The 24,032-nt window shown below is 35.2% G+C and overlaps 1 protein-coding gene across 7 annotated transcripts in view; it reads left to right on the forward strand.

Moving 5' to 3' along the window:
• Window positions 1–24,032, forward strand: part of ARHGAP32 (Rho GTPase activating protein 32) — a 245,317-nt gene that overhangs the window by 70,938 nt on the left and 150,347 nt on the right. For 6 of the 7 annotated variants that reach the window (XM_027835094.1, XM_027835097.1, XM_027835098.1 and 3 more), the window contains one exon: window positions 18,665–18,751. The exons of the other annotated variant lie outside the window; for it this stretch is intronic. In XM_027835094.1, the coding sequence (XP_027690895.1) occupies window positions 18,665–18,751 (87 nt within the window). The remainder of the gene's footprint in view (window positions 1–18,664; window positions 18,752–24,032) is intronic. 7 annotated transcript variants of the gene reach the window in all.

Below are 24,032 nucleotides of genomic sequence, written 5' to 3' on the forward strand. Positions count from 1 at the left end.
TGAGGTGAATATGGGAGAGTTATGGTGATTTACTGCTCATTCCACCATCCCAGTAAGTTAGATTAGTTAGATGAGTGATAGTGAGGTTCAAGCATTTCCTGAAACACCCCTCATTTCCCCCTCCATTATAAAAGCTCTTCCTTCCATGCTTCTTTTACATGAAAACATTTTCCTTATTCTGTCTCTCCCTATCCCTCTATTTCACCCCTTCATTTTTTTTCCTTTGGAGAGCATTTCAACATAATTGACTCACGCTCACGTCTATGTAAATTCTTTTAAATTGCCTTAATATTGATAAAGTTCTTAGGTGTTGTATGTATAATTTTCCAATATAAGAATATAAAAAGTTTTATTGAGTCCCTCATGATCACTCTTTGATGTTTATCTTTAATAAGTTTAGTCTGTTTTTGAATGTCAGATTTTCTATTCATCTCTGTCCTTTTCATCAGGAATACTTGAAAGACTTCTATTTCATTAAATGTTCATTTTTACAAAATATCATATTCCAACACCTGGGCTTGTTTAATGTGTTAGCTGATGAATCTTGTGTGATCCTGACTGTGTCTCCACAATATTTGTATGGTTTCTTTCTGGCTGCTTAAGTATTTTCTTTTTGACCTGAGACTGATGGAATTTGGTTATAATATTCCTGGGAGTTTTCATTTTGGAATCTCTTTTAGGAGGTGATTGGTAGATTATTTTAATTTCTGTTTTTACCCTCTTGATGTAGGGTATTAGGGTAGGTTTGTTTTCCCTAAAATTTCTTGAAATATAATGTCTAGGCTCTTGTTTTTTTGTTTTTTTTTTTGTTTTTTTCTGGCTTTCAGGTAGTCCATTAATTTTTAAATTATCTCCCTGGATCTGTTTTTTAGGTTGTTTTCCCAATGAGGTATTTCACATTTTCTTTGATTTTTTTTTTCTTTCTTTTGACTTCGTTTTATTGTTTCTTGAAGTCTCATGGACTCATTAGTTTCCACTTTCCCACTTCAATTTTTTTAAGAAATTATTTTCTTCAGTGAGCTTTTGTACTTCTTTTCCCCATTTGACCAATTGTGCTTTTAAAGGAGTTCTTCAGTGAAATTCTGTACCTCCTTTCCATTTGGCAAATTCTGTTTTTTTTTTAACGTGTTATTGTCTTTAGTTTTTTTTTGTGCCTCTTTTACCAATCTATTAGTTATCTTTTCATAATTTTCTTACTTTGCTTTCACTTCTTTGCCTAATTTTTCCTCTACTACTCTTATTTGTTTTTGAAAATAATTTTTTAGCTCTTCCAAGAATTTTTGTTCAGTTTGTGTCTAATTCACATGTTTTTCTTTGAAGCTTTGCTTGTAGGTATTTTGACCTCATTGTCTTCTAAATTTATGTCTTGACCTTCCCTGTAGGTTTTAATGTTCCAGTTCTTTTTTGTTATTGTTGTTGTTGTTTTCCCCTTTTTTTTTTCAGCCTGTTCCTTGACTTTGAATTTATGTTAAACTTGAACTCTGTTCCAGGTATGGGGTAGACCGGGGGAGGGACACTGTCTCAGTCTTCAGGCTTTTTTTGCACTGCTATTATCTGAGCTAGTTCTGGGAATTTGTGAGTTTTTTATTTTTCCAGTGTGGTGTGATTTGGGTAATGGTGTGGTCACTGCTGTCCTGGTCTGCACTCTGTTCTCTTTGGACCAGAAATCATTTCGCTCCTCAGGCCTCCTGTTTGCAGGGATCCAGAAGTTATACTGCTACTCATGACCCTTGCTCTCTCTTGATTGAAAATGCCCCTCTCTGCCCTTGAACTGTTTCCCAGAAATGGGTATAGGCAATCAAATTAACTAACAGCATTTGGTTCTTCATCCAGTGCTACTGCAGGGGTCACATGTAATCACTCTCTGACTAGTTGCTAGATCTCCTTACACTCTCTGGTTTGAGAGCTCCTGAAGTTATTGTTGTCTCTGTCACCGTCACCTAGTTATGTGACTGTAAATGGTGTTACATTCACATGGGCTTTGGACCAACATCCACCCGCATGTCACAGATCTTACCTTCCAACATCCTAAGTTATCTTGGGCTGGAAAAATGTCTTACCCTGACCTTTTGTTGGTTCTACTACTATGGATTTTGATTTGAGTCATTACTTTAGGTTGTTTGGAAGGGAATATTGAGAGAACTTGGCTGTGTGTTTCCTCTAATATGCCATCTTGGCTCCACCCCATTCCAGTACATATTTCCAACAAGCATATGAGAAGGATTTATAAAGAGAGGTTAGGGATGAATATACAGATTTCTTGGTTATTACTGTGTATATTAGCATTGAACCTTTGTGCTGAGATTTGAGTTAAATGAAAAAGTATGGACGAAGAGAAGGGAAGAGGACCAAGGAAAAAAATCTTTAAGGAAATCTATAGGTAAAGATTGGTGGATAATTGATGATCCCCTAATAGACTTAGAAAAAGTGGTCAGACTAGAGAAAGGAGTATTCTAAAATCCCGAAAAATTCTTTCCCAGTATGATTATTAGTAGGAGTATTTTGAAGTTCTCTAAATTATTGTCACCCATTCCTTATCTCATTAATTTTTAATGACAGCATTTATCATCTTCTTTCCAGCTATGACACTGTAAAAATATAGAAATAAAGCAGCATGATTTTCAGTTTTTTCTAATGGGATAATTTTCCCCACCTTGTGCTGTTGGTTGCATTGTAACTTTACTTGCTAAATCCTCTATTTTTAGTAATATAATAAACTGTCTGCTTGAGTCAGTAAGAAAACACATTTAACATAGGAAAACCTGATTTGTTCTTAACTCATCTCATGTCTTGCCATGTAAAAATATATTAAAAACAAAGGCATAGTAATTATTCAGTGAGTGAATTGAGATTTTTAACAGTTTCATTGTGTATACACACAGACATATAGAAACCTACTCTCCCAGCCCTTCATTAGGCCATACTGAAAGGGAGAGATGTTTAATGAATGATGGAAAGGTAGGTTGAATCCACACTGCTAAGGACTTTAAACGCCAAAATCAGAAATTTTTCTTTGATCCTAGCAGTAATAAGATCAATTGGAGCTTCTCAAGCAGGGAAGTGACCTGATCAGACCTCTACCTTATGAATAGCATCTTGCAAACTGGGTGGAGAATGGACTGATGAAAGGAGAGACGTGAGGCACTGAGAGTAATTAAAAGACTTGGCATTTGTTTAGTTGAGAAAGAATGCTGGTCTCACAGTCAAGAAATCTGGGTTTAAATTCTGACTGTGAATTGGTCCAACTTTTAAAATTCAATTTGTTATTATGCAAGAAAAGTGATTTGTTTGTCATTACCTATTCACTCCAGAGACCCTACTGTTAGACCTATTTCTAAGATATTCAGAGGAAGAAACAAAGGTCCATTGTATACAAAAATATTCATAATAGCACTGTTTGTTGTTTCAATGAACTAGAAGCAAAATGGCTATCTGTCAGGTTGGAAATGACTGGAAAAAGTCTGGCATAGAAATAAAATGAAATATTGCAAAATAAGAAATGCCTAATATAAGGAATTTAGAAAAACATCAAGATTTGTATGAACTCATGCAGAATGAAATGTGTAGAATCAGAAGAATAATATGAGCAATGACTTACAACCATGTAGATGAAAAGATCTCTGCAAAGAAGTTGAGTTCTGAATTGATAACTATTACCTGATAACCAGTGAAGCTCTGGGAGAACACTGCATCTACTCCTCATGAACTACTAGGACAGAATGTTGAATACATTTCCAGAGGTTATTGCTATATCAGATATTTTTGCTTAACTATCATTTAATTATCACAAGGGAGAGTTTAATCTGGAGGGGTGCTAGATGGAGCTTGATCAGAAATGACTAATGTTTATTTAAGAAATAAAAAGGATAGAGGGGAATAGGGATAAAAGAAACCATGATGAAAGTAGCAGCAGAAAGATCTCTGTATGTGGAGCAGTGCATCTGAGAATGGGAGGTTTAGTGGAGTGTAAGGATCATAGAATCTTCAAGCAGAAAGAACATACCATAATATGGCTTAATAAAATCCCATCTTTATGAATCCTGTTTACAGGATACTTAAAAGTGGTCATCTAGTATTCTTCATTTGAAAATCTTTACAACTGGCTATTCCTATGGCATTCAAGTTATCTTTGGACAACTGTAGCTGTTAGATTTTCTTTATATTTAACTTCCTTTCTGTAAATTCCAGTCATTTGTCCTAGTTCTGCTCTTCAGAATCAAGCAGAATAAGTATAATCCCTTTCCTACTCCTTCTCCTAATATTTATATGGCATGACCACATTGATATTCCTACCTTCCTTCTCTGTGTGCACCCCATTTTGTTTCTGTCTGTTCTCAAATGGGACCATGAATTGGATGGGGGTTGAGGAAGGCAGGATATGATAGAGCTGCCACTTTGTTCTAGACTATGGCTTCTTAACCTTTTTTTGTGTCATGGATCCCTTTGGCATTCCAGTGAAGATTATAGAACTCTTCTCAGAATAGTGTTTTTAAATGCATAAAATAAATTACATAGAAATTTAGAAGAATTTGAATTCATTTTATTTCAAGTCAGAAATGCCTGAAAAATTATATTGAAAGAAAAATATAACTTTCCTGCATCCAAGCTTATGAATCCCCTGAAACCTATCCACAGACTTCCCTGTTCTAGACACTTTACTTCTGTTAGCCTAATCTTAGATCACCTCATCTCTTTTGGCTGCCACATCATCCTATTAACTCTTACAGACTTTGTTGTCTACTGAAAACCTCAGCTTTTTCTGTTATGGTAGCTAAAGGGTTAGATGATGGGCTGTGCTGAGCAAGGCAATCTTGTGTGAAATTTGAGATGGATCCATCATGTAAAATATTCTGCCATACCTGGTGACTTAGGAGAAACTTTTCGAGAGGTTAGAGGGACTGTTGGTTTCCTATACCTCCCCCAACAACCTTCTTTCATAGGGAATGTTCCAACTTTCTTTGCATGTAGTGTTTAATAAATGTTGTTTGAAACTGATGTTTAAACAGTGCAGGATTAGTGGTTATTTGGGGCTAGAGAAAAACTGCTATTTTTGTAGGGGAAGAGGATTCCTGTGTGTCAGTAGAGAAAGGGACATTGTAAAGAAATGATAATAATTCATATCGCTGCTGCTAAGATGTAAAAAGATACTGGGTTTGGAGTCATTGGAGTGGAATGAGGGGTTGTCCACAAAATATACTATTGTATAGTTTGCCAGCATCATTAGGAAAGAGGTTTTGCCTTTAATTTTCTAAGGGACTGTTGCTTTGGCTGCTGCTTCTTCTCTTGGATAGCTAATGTAATGGTGCCTTCTGGTTATGGTTACAGAGTGTGTGGGAATAACTATTAAGTCCTGAAACCATTGACTGAGTGTGGTAGTGGGTTTTGCCTTATTGGCTTGATTGAGTTGCTGACCCATCAAAGTTTTCATGGCTATACCAATTGTCATATGACTTGCCTTCTGGCAATATCACCCTTACCCTCTTCTTTTCTAATTGATTAGAAGCAAAGTACTTTACCTTATACCTGTTAAATTTCTCTTTGTTCAGTTTATCCCATCTTTTGTAGCTTCTTTGAGACTTTGCCTTCTCATTTCCATGTCATCCACAGACTTGATGAATGTGCCACCAGTTCTTGTCCAAATCTTGCAATGATGTTGTGGAAGGAATGTGCTGGATCTAGAATAAGGGGCCTCAGTTCAGATCCCGTGTCTGCACACACAGGGATCCTCTTCCCCTACAAAAGTAGCAGTTTCTCTCTAGCCCCAAATAACCACTAATCCTGCACTGTTTAAACCTCAGTTTCAAACAACATTTATTAAACACTATATGCAAAGAAAGTTGGAACATTCCCTATGAAACAAGGTTGTTGGGGGAGGTATAGATATGGCATATCTGCCATTTATTATTTTTGTGACCATGAGGGTTTCCTAACATTTATGTGCCTCAGTTTCCTCATTTGAAATATGATGGAGTTGGACTGAATGACCTGTCATGGCTCGTTATGGCTCTAAGTCTGATCCATGAGTAGAAAAGAGCAGAGCCCTAAGATACCTTACAGAGACCTCTTTCTGCATTAACAATGATCTAGGTTTCAAGTCAAATGATCAGTAAATGATCCTTAGTAGGACTAAGCATTTTCTCAAGTCTCTACTCATTCCCAGACTACAGAAGCACAATTCTGTGCCAGAGGTGGAAGAAATACAGTTGTTTCCACAGGACAAGAAAAGATGAGCCCAACAAAATAGCAGCTTTGTGGCTTAAAGAAGGAGAAGGCCAAATTAAAGGTATTCATACCTTACCCTTTCACCACCAGTCTCCACAATAATTCACTGATCCACTGGCCTGTGTTTTAGGTCCCATTCAACAGTTATCCTGCTACTGTAGTTTTTGCCAACACATACTTCTACCCTTATCCTAGCATCCTGTTGCACTAAGCAGTGAAATCCAACTCTTCCCGCAATGTGGGGAGGACGGTGAGGCAGGAGATGGGAGACTATGTTTGGCTCAGTATAGTTGTGCTAATCCTAGGGTGACCTCTAATTTGGGAACCTCAGGAAAGCAGGAATTCTTTCCCATACCTATGTTCCCTCCTTCCCTAAGCCTACCAAAAATTAAGACACTGCTTTAGCCCAATCAGAGAACTAAAAAACAAAGGAAATCTGGTCAATAGTCTAGAATGAAAGGGTTCTAAAATCTAGCTGGAGCCAGTACTGTCTACCCAGAAGTTACCTGGAGGTGGTGAAAAGTGGATTACAGATTGGATAAAGCTAAAATGGTTGTGAGGTCCAGTATCAGGAGTAAATCCACCATGAAAGGAGGAGTCAGAATGTGAGCAACAGGAGAATATAAGGAGGAAAAAAAAGTCTAAAACCATCATAGATTCCAGGAGGAAAACAAAACAAAACAAAACAACTCAGTTAAAAACTACATAAGCAGATATAGAAGATAGCAAAAACAGAAGGTGATGAATAACAAGATATTTAATAGACTGCAAAAATACCTAATTAAATATTGCAAGGCAGAGGAAATTGAATCTATACCTAAGAGCATTAGAACCCTGTTGATTCCCCTAGAGAGACCATGGAACCAGAGCAGGATGTTCCAAAATGGTTCAAGAGAGAAATCAGAACCTTGAGAGAAGAATTTAAGTGGGAACATATGGCAGAATTTATGGCTAGAATAGTAGAAATAATTAGTTGGATGGAAAAACTTGAATCCATATTAATAAGCATACAAGGCAAACTCATTGCTCCCCAAAACAAGATGCATAGAGACAACTTAAGGATCATAGGCTTTGCAGGAGAACATGACAAGTCAAAAACCTTGAAAAGCATAATACAAAAAAAAAAAATACGAAAACTACCCAGAATTTCTAAATACAGAAAACTAAGCACCAATGGACAGAATCTACAGATCACCTCCAGAACCCAGGGAGTAGGAGGAACCTGTGCTTAAGAGTCCAAGATGCATAGTGTTGAATTTTAACTATTACAATGAATGTGTATAGATTGTGCATTCTTTTAATATTTTGGGTTTTTTTTTTTTTTTGCTTCTTCCAGATTATCCTTCACTTTAGTATATTTGTATTACCAATCTGTTCGCTTCTCTCTTTTACTTCTTTGTAAAGACTTACTGTCATGAATTCAAGTTGTTCTTTTCTGCTAATTATTCTCCTATGTAGGCTATAAATTCTCTTTCAAGATTCTGATTTTTCTCTTGTACCATTCAGGAATATCCTGCTGTGGTTCTATGAGCTTATGGGAATCCATAGGGTTCTCTGTTTCATCAAATAATGATTCAATTTCTTTTATCTTACATTTTTTAGAAGCATTTAGAGTTCTTTAGAAGTCATAGCAACCATCTACCCATGTATTTTAATATCTTCATATTGCTATATCTTGTGTGCTCTAGGTTTATAACTGAGTTTTCTTCCTCCTAAGATCTTTGGTGGTTTTAGACTTTTTTACCTTGTATTCCCCCATTACTCAGTTTCAGAATCCTTCCCCTTTGGTCTGTTCTTATCCCTGATCCTTCTCAACTCCTCTGCAGCATTTGATACTGTCAATCATATTCTTTCTTCTCCAGGTTTTCATTATCTACTCTCTCTTGGTTTTCCCCTTAACTGTCTGACAGCTCTTTCTCATCCATAGCATGCCTGCTAATTATTGGTATACCCCACGGCTCCTATCCTGAATCATCTTTCTTTTCTTTATGTGACTGGTGACTACCCAGCTCCTATGGTTTGAATTAGGAAAAGACAATACGCAGTTTACAATTTAGGGTACAAGTCAGTAAAAGGCTTTGTTTTGTCCGTAGTAACAAAGCAAAGCAGGGAAAAGCCATCAATTAGTGCACAGAGATTGGCAATTGGAATGAGCTATTTCCTATAGCAATTAAAATTTATAGAAAACATACTCATGATGTGTTAACAAATAGTCACTGGACTTAGGGGCTGTTTTCTTTGTTTCAAAGAGGGAACATAAAGACTTCCTAATCTGCTAGTTTATAGTTCTGTCTTTTGGTTGTTGTTGTAGAAGAGCTGACTGAGGTAAGGAAAGGCATAGCATAGGGGTTAGACATGGCTGTCCATTCACATGGAAATGCAGACTTATTCTACAGTGACATTCCTTATTTCAAGAAAGGGAAAATAACGGCCTCTTTCTCCAAGTAGATGACTCTGTATTGAACTCTGTCCTCTTTCCTGAACTCTAGTCCGACATTATCAGTTACCTGTTGGACATTTAAAACACAGTATCCCAGAGATACCTCAAACTCAACAAGTATGAAACAGAATCATTGTCTCTCTACATCCATTGCTGTCTTTCAAACTTCTCTGTTTCTGTTAAGGGCACTATCATTCTTATACTTTCCTGGTTTCATAACCTCCTCATTATCCTTGGCTTCTCACTCTCCCTCATCCCACATAGCTAATCAATTGCCAAATTTGTCATTTCTATCTGTAGGGTGGAAATAGAGGGAGGTAACTGGGAGGGAGAAGTATAAGGTTACCATCTGTTACCCAAGATATTGGTAGCTTTAATATAATAATCGGAAGATGGGAGCACTATGAAAGTGTTATGTCAAGAAAATAGAATTCTCTTACTAGATTGTAAGCTTCATGAAGCCAGGGACTGTCTTTTGTTTTTCTCATATGTGTGTATTGTCCTTATTGGAATTTAACAAAAGAGTAAACAGGAAAGACTGGAAAGTAACAAAAAGGCAAATCTTCGAGCAAGATAACATTTATTAGCAGGAGCATGCTGCCTGTCAGTAAATGTTGGTCAATGACTTGCCTCCATTTATACCAATGACCCCGGAGGACAGTTCCTTTTATACAGGTTTTGGAGAATATAGAATAAAAAACAGAATGGGGCAGCTGATATTAGGGTATTGAGGGCAGCATAATTGGCTACAATGCTGAGGCCCAAGGAACAACACGATTGATTGGAAGTTTGGGCATGTGGGCTAGCAGTAAGTCCTTTTCTTCTCTCATGAGACCAAGAAGTGCTCATTATCTGAGTCCAGGTGTGAGAAGGTGAGTGGTGTAGACATGTGGATGGCAAATCAAACATCCTTGAAGGATAGCTAAATGGAGTAAAGATATCAGGTCCAACCTCCCTTGTGTTCACATGCATTCTCCAAGGTCAGTTAAATTCCTTGAGGCAAAAAAGAGGTAGATTTTAAAATTTAACCCATTACAGGCCAGTTCAACTCTGAACTCAGTTCAGAGACAAAGAACTGTGACAGCTAAATAAGATAGTAATGTCAGTATTTCACAGCTACCCTGGTGATTTGTGATTTTTGAAAAATCATGCTTAATGTAAAACAGAAAGTCCCAAAAATCTTAATAGTGTTTAAACTTTAATTGCTTAAAATGGTACTAAGACTTTTGGAATACCCTGTAGAAATTAACAATTGCTTTGAGCTTTTTATTATTCTGTTGTCTGAAAATGACATAGTACCAAAAATTATAAAAAACTCAAAATGAACATATGATTTGATTTCCATTCATCTTCTGTGGTATCTCCTATTTCCTCTTATAGACATTTCTCTTTAAAGAAGTTTTCATTTAGAAAAATTCTATGCCAGAGAATTTAGATGGTTACTGAAAATTATTACTTCTTTGGAATTGTATGTATAGCTTCTCCAGAAATTGTTATCAAGAAATTTCCCCTGTAATTTTTCTTTAAGTGGCATTGAGGTTTAAAAAAAAATGTGGTCAAGAAGTTAAGGGAAGTGAGGATCAGTGTTTCATTTCAGATACATGATAGAACATGCTCACTGTCTGACTTATTCTGACTTACTCTCCTTCCCCTTCCCCCAAAGCAGTAGTCTTAGGGCTGTTCTAAACACAATACTAATCAGATTCCCATCTTTTCTGTTTCTTTTGGCTCTTAAGAACAACAGATTTTCTTGTGGGACCTTTCTGATTTATAAGACAGAGAGAAAAGAAAGCTATTGATTTCTCTACAATCCAAATTGAGCATGAAATGGTTAACTGGACTGTAAAAGGAGAACTTAAATGATATTTGCAAGCATGTTCATCTTAGGAGCAATGGAAACAGGGAAAGGAGGGAAATGGAACTGAACACAGAGAATTTAATATGATTTTGTTGAAATTCGTGTCTTTGGATCTGATATTTTGAAAGTTTTCAATTAATTAATTTTTAGTTAGCTGTTGGAAAACTGAGGAAAGAGGAGAGCTGTTAGGCCTTGGCTAGGCTAGTCAGCTCTGGAAAGTAATGATTATTGTATCAGGGGTGAGTAGAATATAGTGGTGCAGAGACTGTGCACCTTAGATATGATTTTTAAGGAGCTTTCTATGTCTATCTATAGTTGAGAAAATTTAACAAGTCTTTAACAAGACCAAGAAAATGCCATTTGTGAAGTTGTATGGTCATAGTTTGAGCCAGAGGAAATTAAGTTTTAAGAAATTAATTACATTCCTAATTGTGTTTCTTACTTAAAATTTACTGACAGAAGAATAATCTTTAAGATCATTTGCTTGAGGAAAGATGATCAGATTTTCTTTAGATTTGTTTTTGTCCTGTTGGCATTTTCTTTGCTGAAAAGATCAATATATTAACAAAACTACACAATTAACTGAAAAGAGTTCATTTGGAATCACTTTATCCAAAAACATTTTCGTTCCATCCTACTGAGAGTTAGAGGATTTAAAAAAAATTAACTTAAAAAGTATAAGCTACATATATCAGAGTAAAATGAGTTGCATTTGTAGAAAATGATTTGTTCTTTTTATTTTTATTTTTTTAATTTTAATTTTTTAAATTTTTTAAGTATTTCTTTTCTTCTTCCAAACTTCTCTATTTCTGTCAAAGTTACTGCCATCCTTCCCTAATAAAATTCTCAGCTCACTCTTTTTCATCCCATATATCAAGTCATTTGCCAGATTTTGTTGTTTCTAACTGCATAATATCTCAAACTAAGTTGTCCGGGTTCACACAGCTAGTTAAGTGTCAAGTGTCTGAGGTCACATTTGAACTCAGGTCCTCTTGACTCCAAGGCCCGAGCTTTATCCACTGTGCCATCTAGCTGCCCTTGATTTCTGTTCTTAATAGTTGGTAATAAAATGTGTGGATATTTTCTTAGATTAGTTTTGCTTTAACATTTTAATTAAACTGTTAAGATAAAGTATGTTCATATTTCCTTTCCCTTTTAAATTTCAGATAAATGGATTAGTTAATACTATCAATGTCAAGGCAATCTAATGTCAAGAAAATGTTATCTAACATTTTAAGAACATCAAGATATATAGGAAAATGAATATAATTTTTAAAAGTCATACTTCAGATTTGGGTTTCTTTGGTGGCTGTTGTTTTATCTTATTGGAGAACCTTGCTCAGAAACATCATAAAATTAGAAATATACTTACATAATTATACATAAACATATAATTCATGTATTTGTATATAAATATTTATTTATCTATGCATAATTAGATTTTATATAATTAATTATATAAATGTAATTTTATATAAAATTGAGACAGCTAGGTGGCATAGTGGATATAGTGCCAGCTCTGGAGTCAGAAAAATTCATCTTCCTGAGTTCAAATCTGGTCTCAGACACATACTAGCCGTATGATCCTGGGCAAGTCCTCATCTGTCAAATGGGCTGGAGAAGGAAATAGCCAACCACTTAAGTATGTCTGCCAAGAAAACCTCAAATGGGGTTATACAGATTTGGACATGACTGAAACACCTGAACAACAAACAACAATTTTTTAAACTTCTATATTACAAATGTGTGTTATACATTTTCTTCTATACCCCAAAAAATCCAACTGTGTAAATTGAAATGCATGTTTGGTACAAGACCTGTAAAAGCCTGAAACTTGGGGTATACTAATTTGATACAAATGATAATTTGCAAAGCTCAAATTTTCAAACTTAATTTTGTCATGTATGTGTGAGAAACAAAAGCTCTTTTATTCATGGAGTGTGGCTCAGAGGAAACTAGAAGGTCTGTACCTAGGTTAGTTTGAGGTAGGATGGCAGGGAGTGTTCCACTTAAACAATGAAAGAAGAAATATTTTGCTAGCTAAAATGCCCAGCGTGGTGGATGACAGCTGTTTAAAAAACATCTCCACTGGGTTCTAAGCATTCTAGTCAACATTATACAGGGAGGGAAAAAGTCCCAGGAAATGTGCTTGGTATTCCTAGGAGAAATACATAGCTGACAGAAGTAAGCCTGGGGAAGACGTGGAAGAAGCAGTGCTGCCCCATTCCTTTCAGAAAGGGAGTAGCATTGCTGTAGGCAGTAGAAAAGCCCTTCTGAATGTCAGATCACTCTTACATATCACCTGCCCTAACTGGGCATTCTTTAGCATTCTTCCCTAAGCTATCTTCTCTTCTTCCTCCATACCCTTTCTTGTTAACCTCATCAGATTCCATGGCTGGGGGTGACTTATATGACATGTACACACATGTATGTATCTATTCTTGCATGTATGTATGTGTATGTGTGTATTTGTATGTATGTATGTATGTATGTATGTTTGAAGTAGTTAATTGGTGCAGTGGATAGAACATTTGACCTGAAGCCCAAGCCTCAGTTCATATGTGGCCTAAGGTGCTTATTTGTTGTGTTTCCTTGAGCAAGTCACTGGACCTATGTTTCCTCAATTGTTTATTTTGTTTTAAAAGGACAATAACAGAACCTGCCTCCTAGGGATGCTGTGAGGATTAGTTGAGATAATATTTGTAAAATACTTAGCACAGTACCTGGCACATATTAGGTGCTTAATAAATGCATATTCCCTCCCTCCTGCATATGTGTATGTATATATTTATTTATATGTGTGTATGTATGTATGTATGCATGTGCATGCATTCAGTTCCACTCTCTTCCCTGAACTTCAGTCCTATATCACCAGTTGCTTATTAGACTGGTGATATCAAACTGAAATAGAAATGGGAGCCATGAAATCATACATAAAGATCCCTGTGGGTGCATCATATTGACTTAGAAAACCCTATATTAACATAATCTGTTTTGTTGTATTATTATTTATTTTGTTATATATTTTCTCTTTACATTTTAATCTGATTCTGGGCACTTGGGAGTGTTGCAGGTCACACATGCAATTGTTTGACACCTCCATATTAAACATTTCAAACTAGATGTTCCAGGAGTTTCAAACTTCATATCGCCAGAACTGAACTCATTATCATTCCCCCCAACATTTTCTTCTTCCAAAATTCTCTATTTCTGTTGAAGTTACTGCCATCCTTCCCTAATAAAATTCTCAACTCACTCTATTTCATCCCACATATCAAGTCATTTGCCAGATTTTGTTGTTTCTAACTGCATAATATCTCAAACTAAAGTTTAACCTTTCATCCGCATGCACATAGCACTGCCTAAGTTCAGGCTCTTGTCATTTCCTGCCTGCCTTATTGCAACAATCTCCTAATTGTTTTCCCCACCTCAAATCTCTCCCTACTCCAGTTCATTCTTCTTGCTGCTGCCAAAGTAGTTTTCCTTAAATGAAGTTCTGACCATGTGATTCCCCTACTCAGTCAACCCCAGTGGTTTTTTTATTGCTTCTAGGACAAAATATAAATGCCCCTGTTTAGCTTTTAAAGCCCTTTACTGCCTGGACCCAAGCTATCTTTTCAGCCTCATTGGAAATTACCCCCCTGCTATACTCTGCAATCCAGTCAAGTTATCCTTTTGGTTCCTCACACACAGCACTCCACTTTCTATCTCTATACCTTTGCTTTGGGTGTCCCCCATGCATGTAATGCAATCCTTCCTTACCCTTCATAGGATCCTTGTTCTTGTAGCACAGATACCATCATTTGCATGAAACCTTTCATGATCCTCTCAAACTGTTAATGTTTTCCTTTCCAAACCAGCTTGAATGAACTATTCTGTGTTAATTTTTTATTTGTTCATGTTCCAATTAGGCCATATGTTTTGTATGTCCATATATGTGTCCATATATATTGAATTGTTAAAGTAAGTCATCTGTTATGGATATATTCCATTTTTACTTTTTTTTCCTTTTACATTTAAGATAAATTGATTAGTTAACATTATCAATGTCAAGGGAATCCGTGGTATCACCTGACTAACATTTTAAGAACATTAAGATAAAAATACAAGAAAATGAATATAATTTTTAAAAATCATACTTCTGGTTCAGATGTATTTGTAAGCAGTTGTTTTAGTCTTAATGGAGAGCCCTGTTCAGAAACATACAATTTTAAATGAACATGAACAATTTGTAAAGTTTTTTCATAGGCTTGAGAAATATGTGTGTATAACAATCTCTCTTATCTTCCCATTGGAATATAAGTGCCTTGTAAGTAGGGATTGTTTCATTCTTTGTACTTGTATCCCCATCTCCTAACAGTGCACATAGACAGCATATAATAAATGCTTGCTGATTGGTAGATTGAACTCAGTGACATGTTTAAATTCTAGGGTATTGAAGTACTTCTACAATATCTCTAGGATTATGTCTAGGATCAGTCATAACTTTTTGTTATCTTTCATACTCCACATGTTAAGGATATTGATTTAAGATAATGCATATTGGATTACTTTTGAACTAATATTGTGATGGAAATTTTACATTTAGATCTAAAAAAATGTGCTACCTATGCCAGAAAACCCTTAGACTAAAAAGAGGCATTAATCTAAAATGTTGTGTTTGTTCGTAGCAAGTTTTCCTCCCACAAAGAGCGTGTATAGTCCCTATTTGTTGATAAAAACACTATTATAGTGTTTTTAAACTGTTGATGTTGAGGAGCTGTTAAGATGTTGGTGATACTTCAGAGTTAATAAAATAAAAATCTAAAATTTCAGTTGTAGGGGAAGATGAAGAAATGGAGATTATTTTACTTTTTTGATCTTTAGATAATAAGAATCAGCATCAGTTAAACTGTGTGGGTCAGGGTCTGTTTGCCAGACAGTTGTCATAAATTCCCTTTCTAGCAAAATGTACATTTACTAGGTTTTCTTAGAACAATTTCATTCTCAATGCCAGGAAAAATAACAACTTTTCCAATGAGTGTTAGAAAACATAGCAGAATATAATCCACAACCCTTTGGAATTTTCCTCTTTTTACAGTTGATATTCTTTTGTTGGGCAGCAACAACTATTTAACAGCTATGTTGACTGTGGTATAGTCTACTAATGGCCTTAGGAAACTTGGCAGAGCGGTGACTGGACAAATTTATTCATCTCTATTTCTTTAATCCCACATTTAAAAATCTACTGCCTATTCTGTATTTGTTGAGATTTAACTCATTTAAAAGCCTGGCTTATGTTTTAACAACAGGTTGCAAAGGACACAATTTGTAAAGATATGTAAATATAATGAAATAGAGCATTTGCTAGTCACCCAGAAGTCAAGAGGACTAGATTGAGTCTCCCATCTTTTCATTGGGAGATTGAACTTCCTACTAGTAAATAGGGGTGGGTGATTTCAGTCAAAAAGTTTATCCCTAAGTCCTCCCTTCACTTTCTTTTTTTATCTAGTGTATACTCTTAAGAGTTGAAATGTAGTCCAGCCCTGTGCCTAATAAGTGAACTCCTCTATAACATCACTGAACAAATTGTCATCTAATCTCTACTAGAACATCTCCAATGAGAGAAGAATCACTAAATCGCAAAGCAGCAAATTTTATTTTTAGATAGCTCTAATTATCTTATTATCTTATTCCTTTTGCAGAATGATAACCAGCTTTGAACCATTCGTTTCTCCTCTTTGAAGGCAAAAAGGTTTTCTAATCATTCTTCCACATAATAAATTTTCATGTATTTGAAAAAATAAATACACTGTTCCTCCAGTCTTCCCCACACCCCTATGTCTTTTTTTTTGTACTCTAAGCAATCTTCATTTCTTCAATTGTCCATCATATTATATTATTGTGAGTCATCTAATGGTCCTAGTCCCCATACTCTGGATTCGTTCCAGTTGACCAATTTCCTACTTAAAATGTGGCAACTTTGCTGAAGACTCTAAAATCTACTTATTCAGCACAAAGCTCTCTGCTGATATCTAGTCTCATATCTGACTTCCTTTCAGACATTAGAACTGGATGTCCAGTAGACATCTTAAACTAAACATGTCTGTAACAGAACTCATTGTTTCCCGTCCCCCCAACACTCTTCCATTCCAAACTTCCCTATTACCATTCAGGGAAACACCATCTGTCTAGTTCCCTAGCCTTACAACCTAGGTATTATCTTCTACTCCTCATATTTCTCACTTCCTGTATTTAATCTGTTGCCAAGGTCTGTTGATTTCATCTTTGCAACATTTCTTAAATATTCCCCCTTTCTTCTCTGATACTTCCACCATAGCTTCAGGCTCTTACCACTTCATGTGAGGATTATAGTAATAGCCTGTTGGTGGGTCTGCCTCCCACAAGTTTCTGCCCACTCCAGTCCATCCTCTATTCAGCTGCCAAAGTGATTTTCCTAAAGTACAGGTCTCACCATGGCACTCTCTTCAATAAACCCCAGTGGCTCCTTGTCACCTCCAAGATCAAATACAAAATTCATTCATAACCATTCACCCCTCCACCTTTTCATTCTTCTTATCCATTACCCCCACAGACTCTGCAATACAAGTGATACCTGCTTCCTTGCACTTCCTCAGAGAAGACAGGCCATCCCTTGGCTCTGGGCATTTTCATTATCTGTCCCCCATGCTTGAAATTCTGTCCTTATTCATCTCTGCTCCCTGACTTCCTTCAAGTCCCAGCTAAAATCCCACCTTCTACAAGAAGACTTGCCCAATCTCCCTTAATGCTGATTCTTTCCCTGCCAGTTATCTTTATTTATTCTCTATGTATGTTGTTTGTACCTAGTTGTCATGTTATTTCCCCCATTGGATTATCAACTCTTTGAGAATAGGAATCTTCTCTTCTGCCTTTTTTGTATCCCCAGAAGTTAACATAGTGCTTGTTCTTGACTAGCTGACTTTTGGGCAAAACTGTTTTCTGCTCAGCCACCCCCAGCAGCCTGTGCCCTTGGCTTAGTGGTGTCCATTGTTCTCAATCCCATCTCAGGTCTGTTCTCCAAACCCCTGTATCTTTGTCAAGCTTATCTTAGGTTTTCTGTCCCTTTTTCTGCTTTTCCTATTTATAGGCAGTTCTAGTTGATTGCTTCTCCATTTCTTCTATTAATCAGTCAACAAATACTTAGGGCCTATTATGTGACAGGCCTGTTCTAAATGTTGGGGATCCAATTACAAAGAATAAAGCAATTTCTGATCACAAATAACTTACATTCTAATGAGGGAGACAACAAATATGTGTAAAAGTATACATACATAATGTAAAGTGAATAAATACAAATAACATAAAACATAATTAAATACAAAATATTTTTGAAAGGAGGGTATTTGAGGGGATTAGGAAAGATAATATGCTGAATATTATCTTCAGGGAAAACCAGGACTCTGAGTCAAAGGTATGGAGGGAGGGCATTCTATAAATGTGAGAGAGTCAGTGCATGGGTACAGAGACAGATGACGAGAGTGTTTTGTGCATGGAGCTGAGAGGAAGCCAGTATGCCTGGACTGCAGCATTTGGGAGGGGATTATGTCCATTGATTCTGGAAAAATACACTGGAGCCAGGTTGCAGGGTTTTAAAAACTTAACATAGGAATTTATTTTTTATTCTACTGGCAGTAGGAGGGAAATCACTTGATCAGATCTTTGCTTAGGGAAATACTTTTTTCATCAGTTTATTCTCACAAATACATAGAAATTGTGCCTTACTCATTTTGTTTTCCTTTTCAACACCTTGCTTAGTGCATTGCATATAGTAGATATCCAGTATGTATTGGATGAATGGAATAAGGAATTTTTTTGGCAGAGGGAAGAAGGGGGTGGTTGCTATTAAATAATTAACCCTTAGATTAAAATTTTCAATAGAGAATATAATGATAATTTTGAAAAATCTATATTTTTAGAAAGTCTTCAAAATGTTTTATCTGACTGCCCCCCCCCAAGTAGATATTAGATTTCTTTGTCTTTATATCAGACATGTCTTAGAAAAAGTTGATGTGAATTTTGTTCTCAAGAATTATTACATGGTTGGCTTAATCTTGTCCACTGACCTATGCTCTCCTGCTCTTTCCTCTTTTTTCTCTTCTCCTATTCTTCCTCTTGTGGCATAGCTTTCACTCTCAGAGGAGCAGAATGAAGTCATGAAAAATGGCTGTGAATCCAAGGAGCTGGTCTACCTCGTACAGATTGCTTGTCAGGTAAATAACAGTTTTATTTCTTCATGTTGCATATGTGGTCACAATACTTAATAAAAATCTTTTTTTAAGGATTTTTAAAAAATATTTTATTTTTTCTAAGTACATGCAAAAATCATTTTTAACATTAATTTTTTTTTTACAATTTTGAATTCCAAATTCTGTCCCTCCCTCCTTCCACACCCCTCTTATTAAGAAGGCAGGCAATTTGATATGGTATGCACATATAGTCTTATAAAACATATTTCCATATTAGTCATGTTGTGAAAGCAAACACAGAGAAAAAGTGGAAAAAAAATAAAGTTAAAAAATAGTATGCTGTGATCTGCATGCACACTCTATCAGTTATTTCTCTGAAGGTGATAGCTTTTTCATCCTAAGTACTCCAGAATTATCTTGGATCATTGTATTGCTGAGAATAGTTAAGTTATTCGCGGTTGACCATTATAACAATATTGCTATTACTGTGTATAATGTTCTTCTGGTTCTGCTCACTTCACTCAGCATCAGCTCATGAAAATCTTTCCAAGTTTTTTTTTTTCCTGAAATCCACCTGCTCATCATTTCCTATAACACAACAGTATTACATTACATTCATATACCACAACTTGCTCAGCCATTCCCCAATTGATGGGCATTCCCTCTAATTCTTTGCCACAACAAAAGAGCTTATATAAATATTTTTGTACATAGAGGTCCTTTTTCTTTTCCTTTGATCTCTTAGGGATACAGAACCAGTAATGGTATTGCTGAGTAAAAAAATATCCATGGTTTTATAGCCCTTTCATAGTTCCAAATTGCTCTCCAGAATGGTTGTATCAGTTCATAATTCCATCAACAGTGCAATAGTGTCCCCATTTTCCCACATCTCCTCCAACATTTATATTTTCCTTTCTATCATGTTAACCAATTTGGTAGGGGTGAGGTGGTACCTCAGAGTTGTTTTAACTTGTGTTTCTCTAATCAATGGTGATTTAGAGCATTTTTATATGACTATAGTAGCTTTGATTTCTTCTTCTGTAAACTGCCTTTTTGTATACTTTGACTCAGTTCTCTATATATGTATATAATGAAGCCTTTATCAGAGAAACTTGCTGTAAAATTTTCCCCAGTTTTCTTGTTTCCTTTTTATCTTGGCTACATTGTTTTTGTTTGTGTAAAATGTTTCTAATTGTCCATTTTATATTTTGTATTGGTTTTTATCTCTTGTGTGGTCATAAACACTTCCCTTATCCATAGATCTGACTGGCAAACTATTCTATGCTCTCCCAATTTGCTTATTATATCACCTTTTATGTCTAAATCTTGAATCCATTTTGACCTTATTGTGGTATATCATGTGAGATGTTGGTCTATATCTAGTTTCTGACAAATAGGTTTTCCCATCAATTTTTTTTTGTCAAATAGAGTCCTTGTCCCAAAGGTGGGATCTTTGCATTTATCAAACACTAGATTATTATGGTTTTTACTTACTCTGTATTGTGTACTCCATCTATTCCACTCTTCCACCTATCTCTTAGCCAATACCAGATTGTTTTGATGATTTCTGATTTATAATATAGTTTGAGATCTGCTATGGCTAAGTCACATTCCTTCACATTCTTTTTTAAAAATTTTAATTAATTTATTTTGAATTGTCAACAATCACTTCCATAAGCTTTTGAATTTAAAATTTTTCTTCCCCTCCCTCCCAACCTCTGTCCCCAAGACGGCACGCAATCTAATATAGACTATACATATACATTCCTATTAAACATATTTTCACATTAGTTATGTTGTAAGGAAGAATTAGAACTAATAGGAGGAACTACCAGAAAGAGGAAACAAAACCCAACAGAAAAAAAAATAGCAAATAGTATGCGTCGATCTGCGTTCAAACTCCATAGTTCTTTCTCTGGATGTGGATAGCATTTTCCATCATGAAGCTTTTGGAGATGTCTTAGATCCCTGTATTGCTGAGAAGGGTTAAGTCTATCAATATTAGTCCTTGCACAACGTGACTGTTATGTGTACAATGTTCTCCTGGTTCTGCTCACTTCACTCAGCATCAGACCATACAAGTCTTTCCAGGTTTTTCTGAAGTCAGTCTGTTCATCATTTCTTATAGCACAATAGTATTCCATTATATTCATATACCACAACTTGTTCAACCATTCCCCAATTGATGGGCACCCTCTTAATTTCCAATTCTTCGCAATAAAAATCTTGAATAGAGATTTCAGTATCCCCTTTCTGTCATATATAATAAGCTTTGCCTGTGTCATTCCATATGTCAATCCATAGAAAAGTATTTCTAGAACATAGCACTAAAATTGCCGTTGGGCTATGAACAGCTAGTGGGTAAGAAAATAATTGATGTCTTTTTAAATAGAAAAACAATCATGTGCCTCTTATATGTTGTAAAATACTATAAAAGTATTTTTGCAATGTAAACATCACATCCATATGCATTCTTAGATAGGAATACTAACTTTAGCATTTGTGTATGAATACATATGACTGTTGTACAGAAATATGTCTGCTTCCTTCTTTAATCCTATATTTCATTTGTTTGCATCAAAGTGGAGTTAAACCAGTTTATGTAATATATATTTAATTTATTCCCAAAGTTTAAGAAAAATACTTTTGAATGAAAAGAACTCATGTAATTAATGAGTTGCATATGAGTAAAAATTAGATGAAATATATAAAAAGGACCTTCCGTTTGAATAGTGACAGTAGATCAAGCTTTCTGAGGCAGTAGCATTTTCCTATTGAAAGGAATAACCTTCTCTGTTGACATATGTATCAATGTTTGCATGTAACTTAGTTTTTGTTGGTTCTTAACAGAGTACTTCCTGAGGGAACTACTTTGTTTCCCTTTATGTGATTAAAAACTAAGAATGTGTAATCTTTTATCATTGACTTTGGAAAATTTTCAACTATGTTTTGGATATTGGCTAGTTAATGTGTATTTTGAGATATATCTCCTGGTAGGGAAGTTTTAGGTTGGTGAGTGTAAGATTCTATAAAATAGTACTCAAGAATCTGCAACTAAGTATAGAAAAATTCAAGATTTGATTCAGAGGAATATGATTTTTTTTTCTTGAATTCTGATACCTTAAAAAAAATTAGGTTAAAAAATAATTGTACTTTGAGAAAAGATACCAGACTGTGGGTTTGAAAAATCATTCTTGGCTTTTATGGAAGTGGGGGAGAATTAATCATCTTTTTAAATTACTGAAGTCCATTGAAAAACTCTCAGATATGTTCTACTCATTCATTCAGAATCAGTTTTATAACATGTATATCTTGTAAGCATCTTGTGAACATTCATTCACAAATTCAACTCATAGTTATCTGGATAGAGAATATCAACTCTTTATTAACCACGCTGAATTTTAATTCCTTTTTCACCTAACATATTTCAATACTGCCTTTCCCTTTTGTCATTGTACATAGAGAAATAGGAAATGTTAATGTCTTCAGCAAAATTATTTTAGAAAAGTATATTTTCTCAAATCAAGTGCCTTGTAACTAATATAAAATGATTTCTAGTTTTAAATTATCTATGCTAGTGCTTCCTTCTATGAATATAGGTTTCAAGGTTTAAATTTATATCACTGATAAAGGTGTGTATGTTTATAAATACATATATATACACACACATGCATATATATATAAAACATATGTATATAAATACATATACACACATATCACACAGACTGTGATTACTGATCAGTGAATATTCATTACGCACCTACTTTGTGTCTGCCACTGTGCAAGGTGCTGGGAATATACAAAAACCAAAGTGAGGCAGAACTTGACCTTAAAGAGCTTACACACTTAAAATAATGTTTTGATGTCTTATACAAACCTAATTATAATTACAATATGGTAATATTTATTCTTATAGATATATCAGTTTTTTGAAAAGAAGGTCCTCAATTTAATTTCCTTTTTAAATGTTTTATTGATCGTTTTTGTTATTTTATTTTAATATTCCTGTCGTCAATAACTTTCCTCTGCTCACCCACACCTATACAGAACTTCCTATTGTAATAAATAATTATGACTGAGAAAAAATCAATACATAAGCTGCATATGAAAATATATGCCTTATTTTGCACCTATAGTTCCACAACTCGAACATTAGTCTTCTGAGGTCATGAATAGTCATGGCATTGACCAGAATTCTGTAGATTTTGTTATTTTCCTTTACATTATTATTTTCATCATGAAGAACCTCCCTCCTCCCCACCCTGTATTTTCTGCTCCCCCCCCCCTTTTTTTGGGTTAGGCAGTGGGGTTAAATGACTTGTCCAAGGTCACACAGCTAGTAAGTGTTAAGTGTCTGAGGCCAAATTTGATCTCGGGTCCTCTTGACTCCAGGGCGGGTGCTCTATCCACTGCACCACCTAGCTGCTCCTCTGCTTATTTTTCTTACAGTCTTTTAAAACACATTTTTGGGTTTGCTTTGAATTCTCCATATTTATAATTTCTTTCAGCTAAATAATATTCCCTTACATTCATATACAATAATTTGTTCAGTGATTCTCCAATCAGTGGATACCCTCTTTGCTTCTATTTCTTTGCTATTATAAAAGTTACTACAAATACGTTTCTATCCTTAAGACCTTTCCCTTTCTTTCCCTTTTCTTGGAGAGTGTGTGTCTAGCAGTTACATTATTGATTCAATTTCATTCAACTAGTTTTTACTCAGAACACAGCAAAGCTTCAGATTTTTACTTGTTTGTTTTAAAGGTGACATAATAGACTTTAGCAGATTTTTTTAAACATGTTCCTTAGATTCCTCATGTAAACTACCAGCATGATATATCTTTCTATTCTGTGTTCTGCTCTTAGTTTAATTAGAAAGTTTATTTTTGCTGATATCTCACCCATATTGTTACATAAACTAATTTGTGTTCAGCTAGAAGAGAATCTGCCACACACACACACACACACACTCACTCCTCTCTTCCATTATCCTCAATATTATAGATTTTTCTGCTTTGATACTGACTTAAAAGGTTTATCAAGCAAGTATCTTTGGAAAACTGTAATCCTGTATATTTCTAGTACTGCCTAATATCATGAATCCAAATAGGAGATGTCACTAAATACATTAAAAAGGGCCTTGGTGGAAGAATATTTTATGACCATTAGCTATGAAACCACAGCTTTTTTTTTCTTCTAATTTTTAAAATTCTTTAAGCTTTGAAAAAAAAGATGATTTTTTTTTGAAAAATCAATAAAGCACATGTTCCTTTGTCTAATTCAGTAGGGCATCCTTGCTTTCAAA

This window comes from Vombatus ursinus, unplaced genomic scaffold (genome assembly GCF_900497805.2).
Source record: "Vombatus ursinus unplaced genomic scaffold, bare-nosed wombat genome assembly UNPS02014813.1, whole genome shotgun sequence".
NCBI classification, from domain to species: Eukaryota; Metazoa; Chordata; class Mammalia; order Diprotodontia; family Vombatidae; genus Vombatus; species Vombatus ursinus.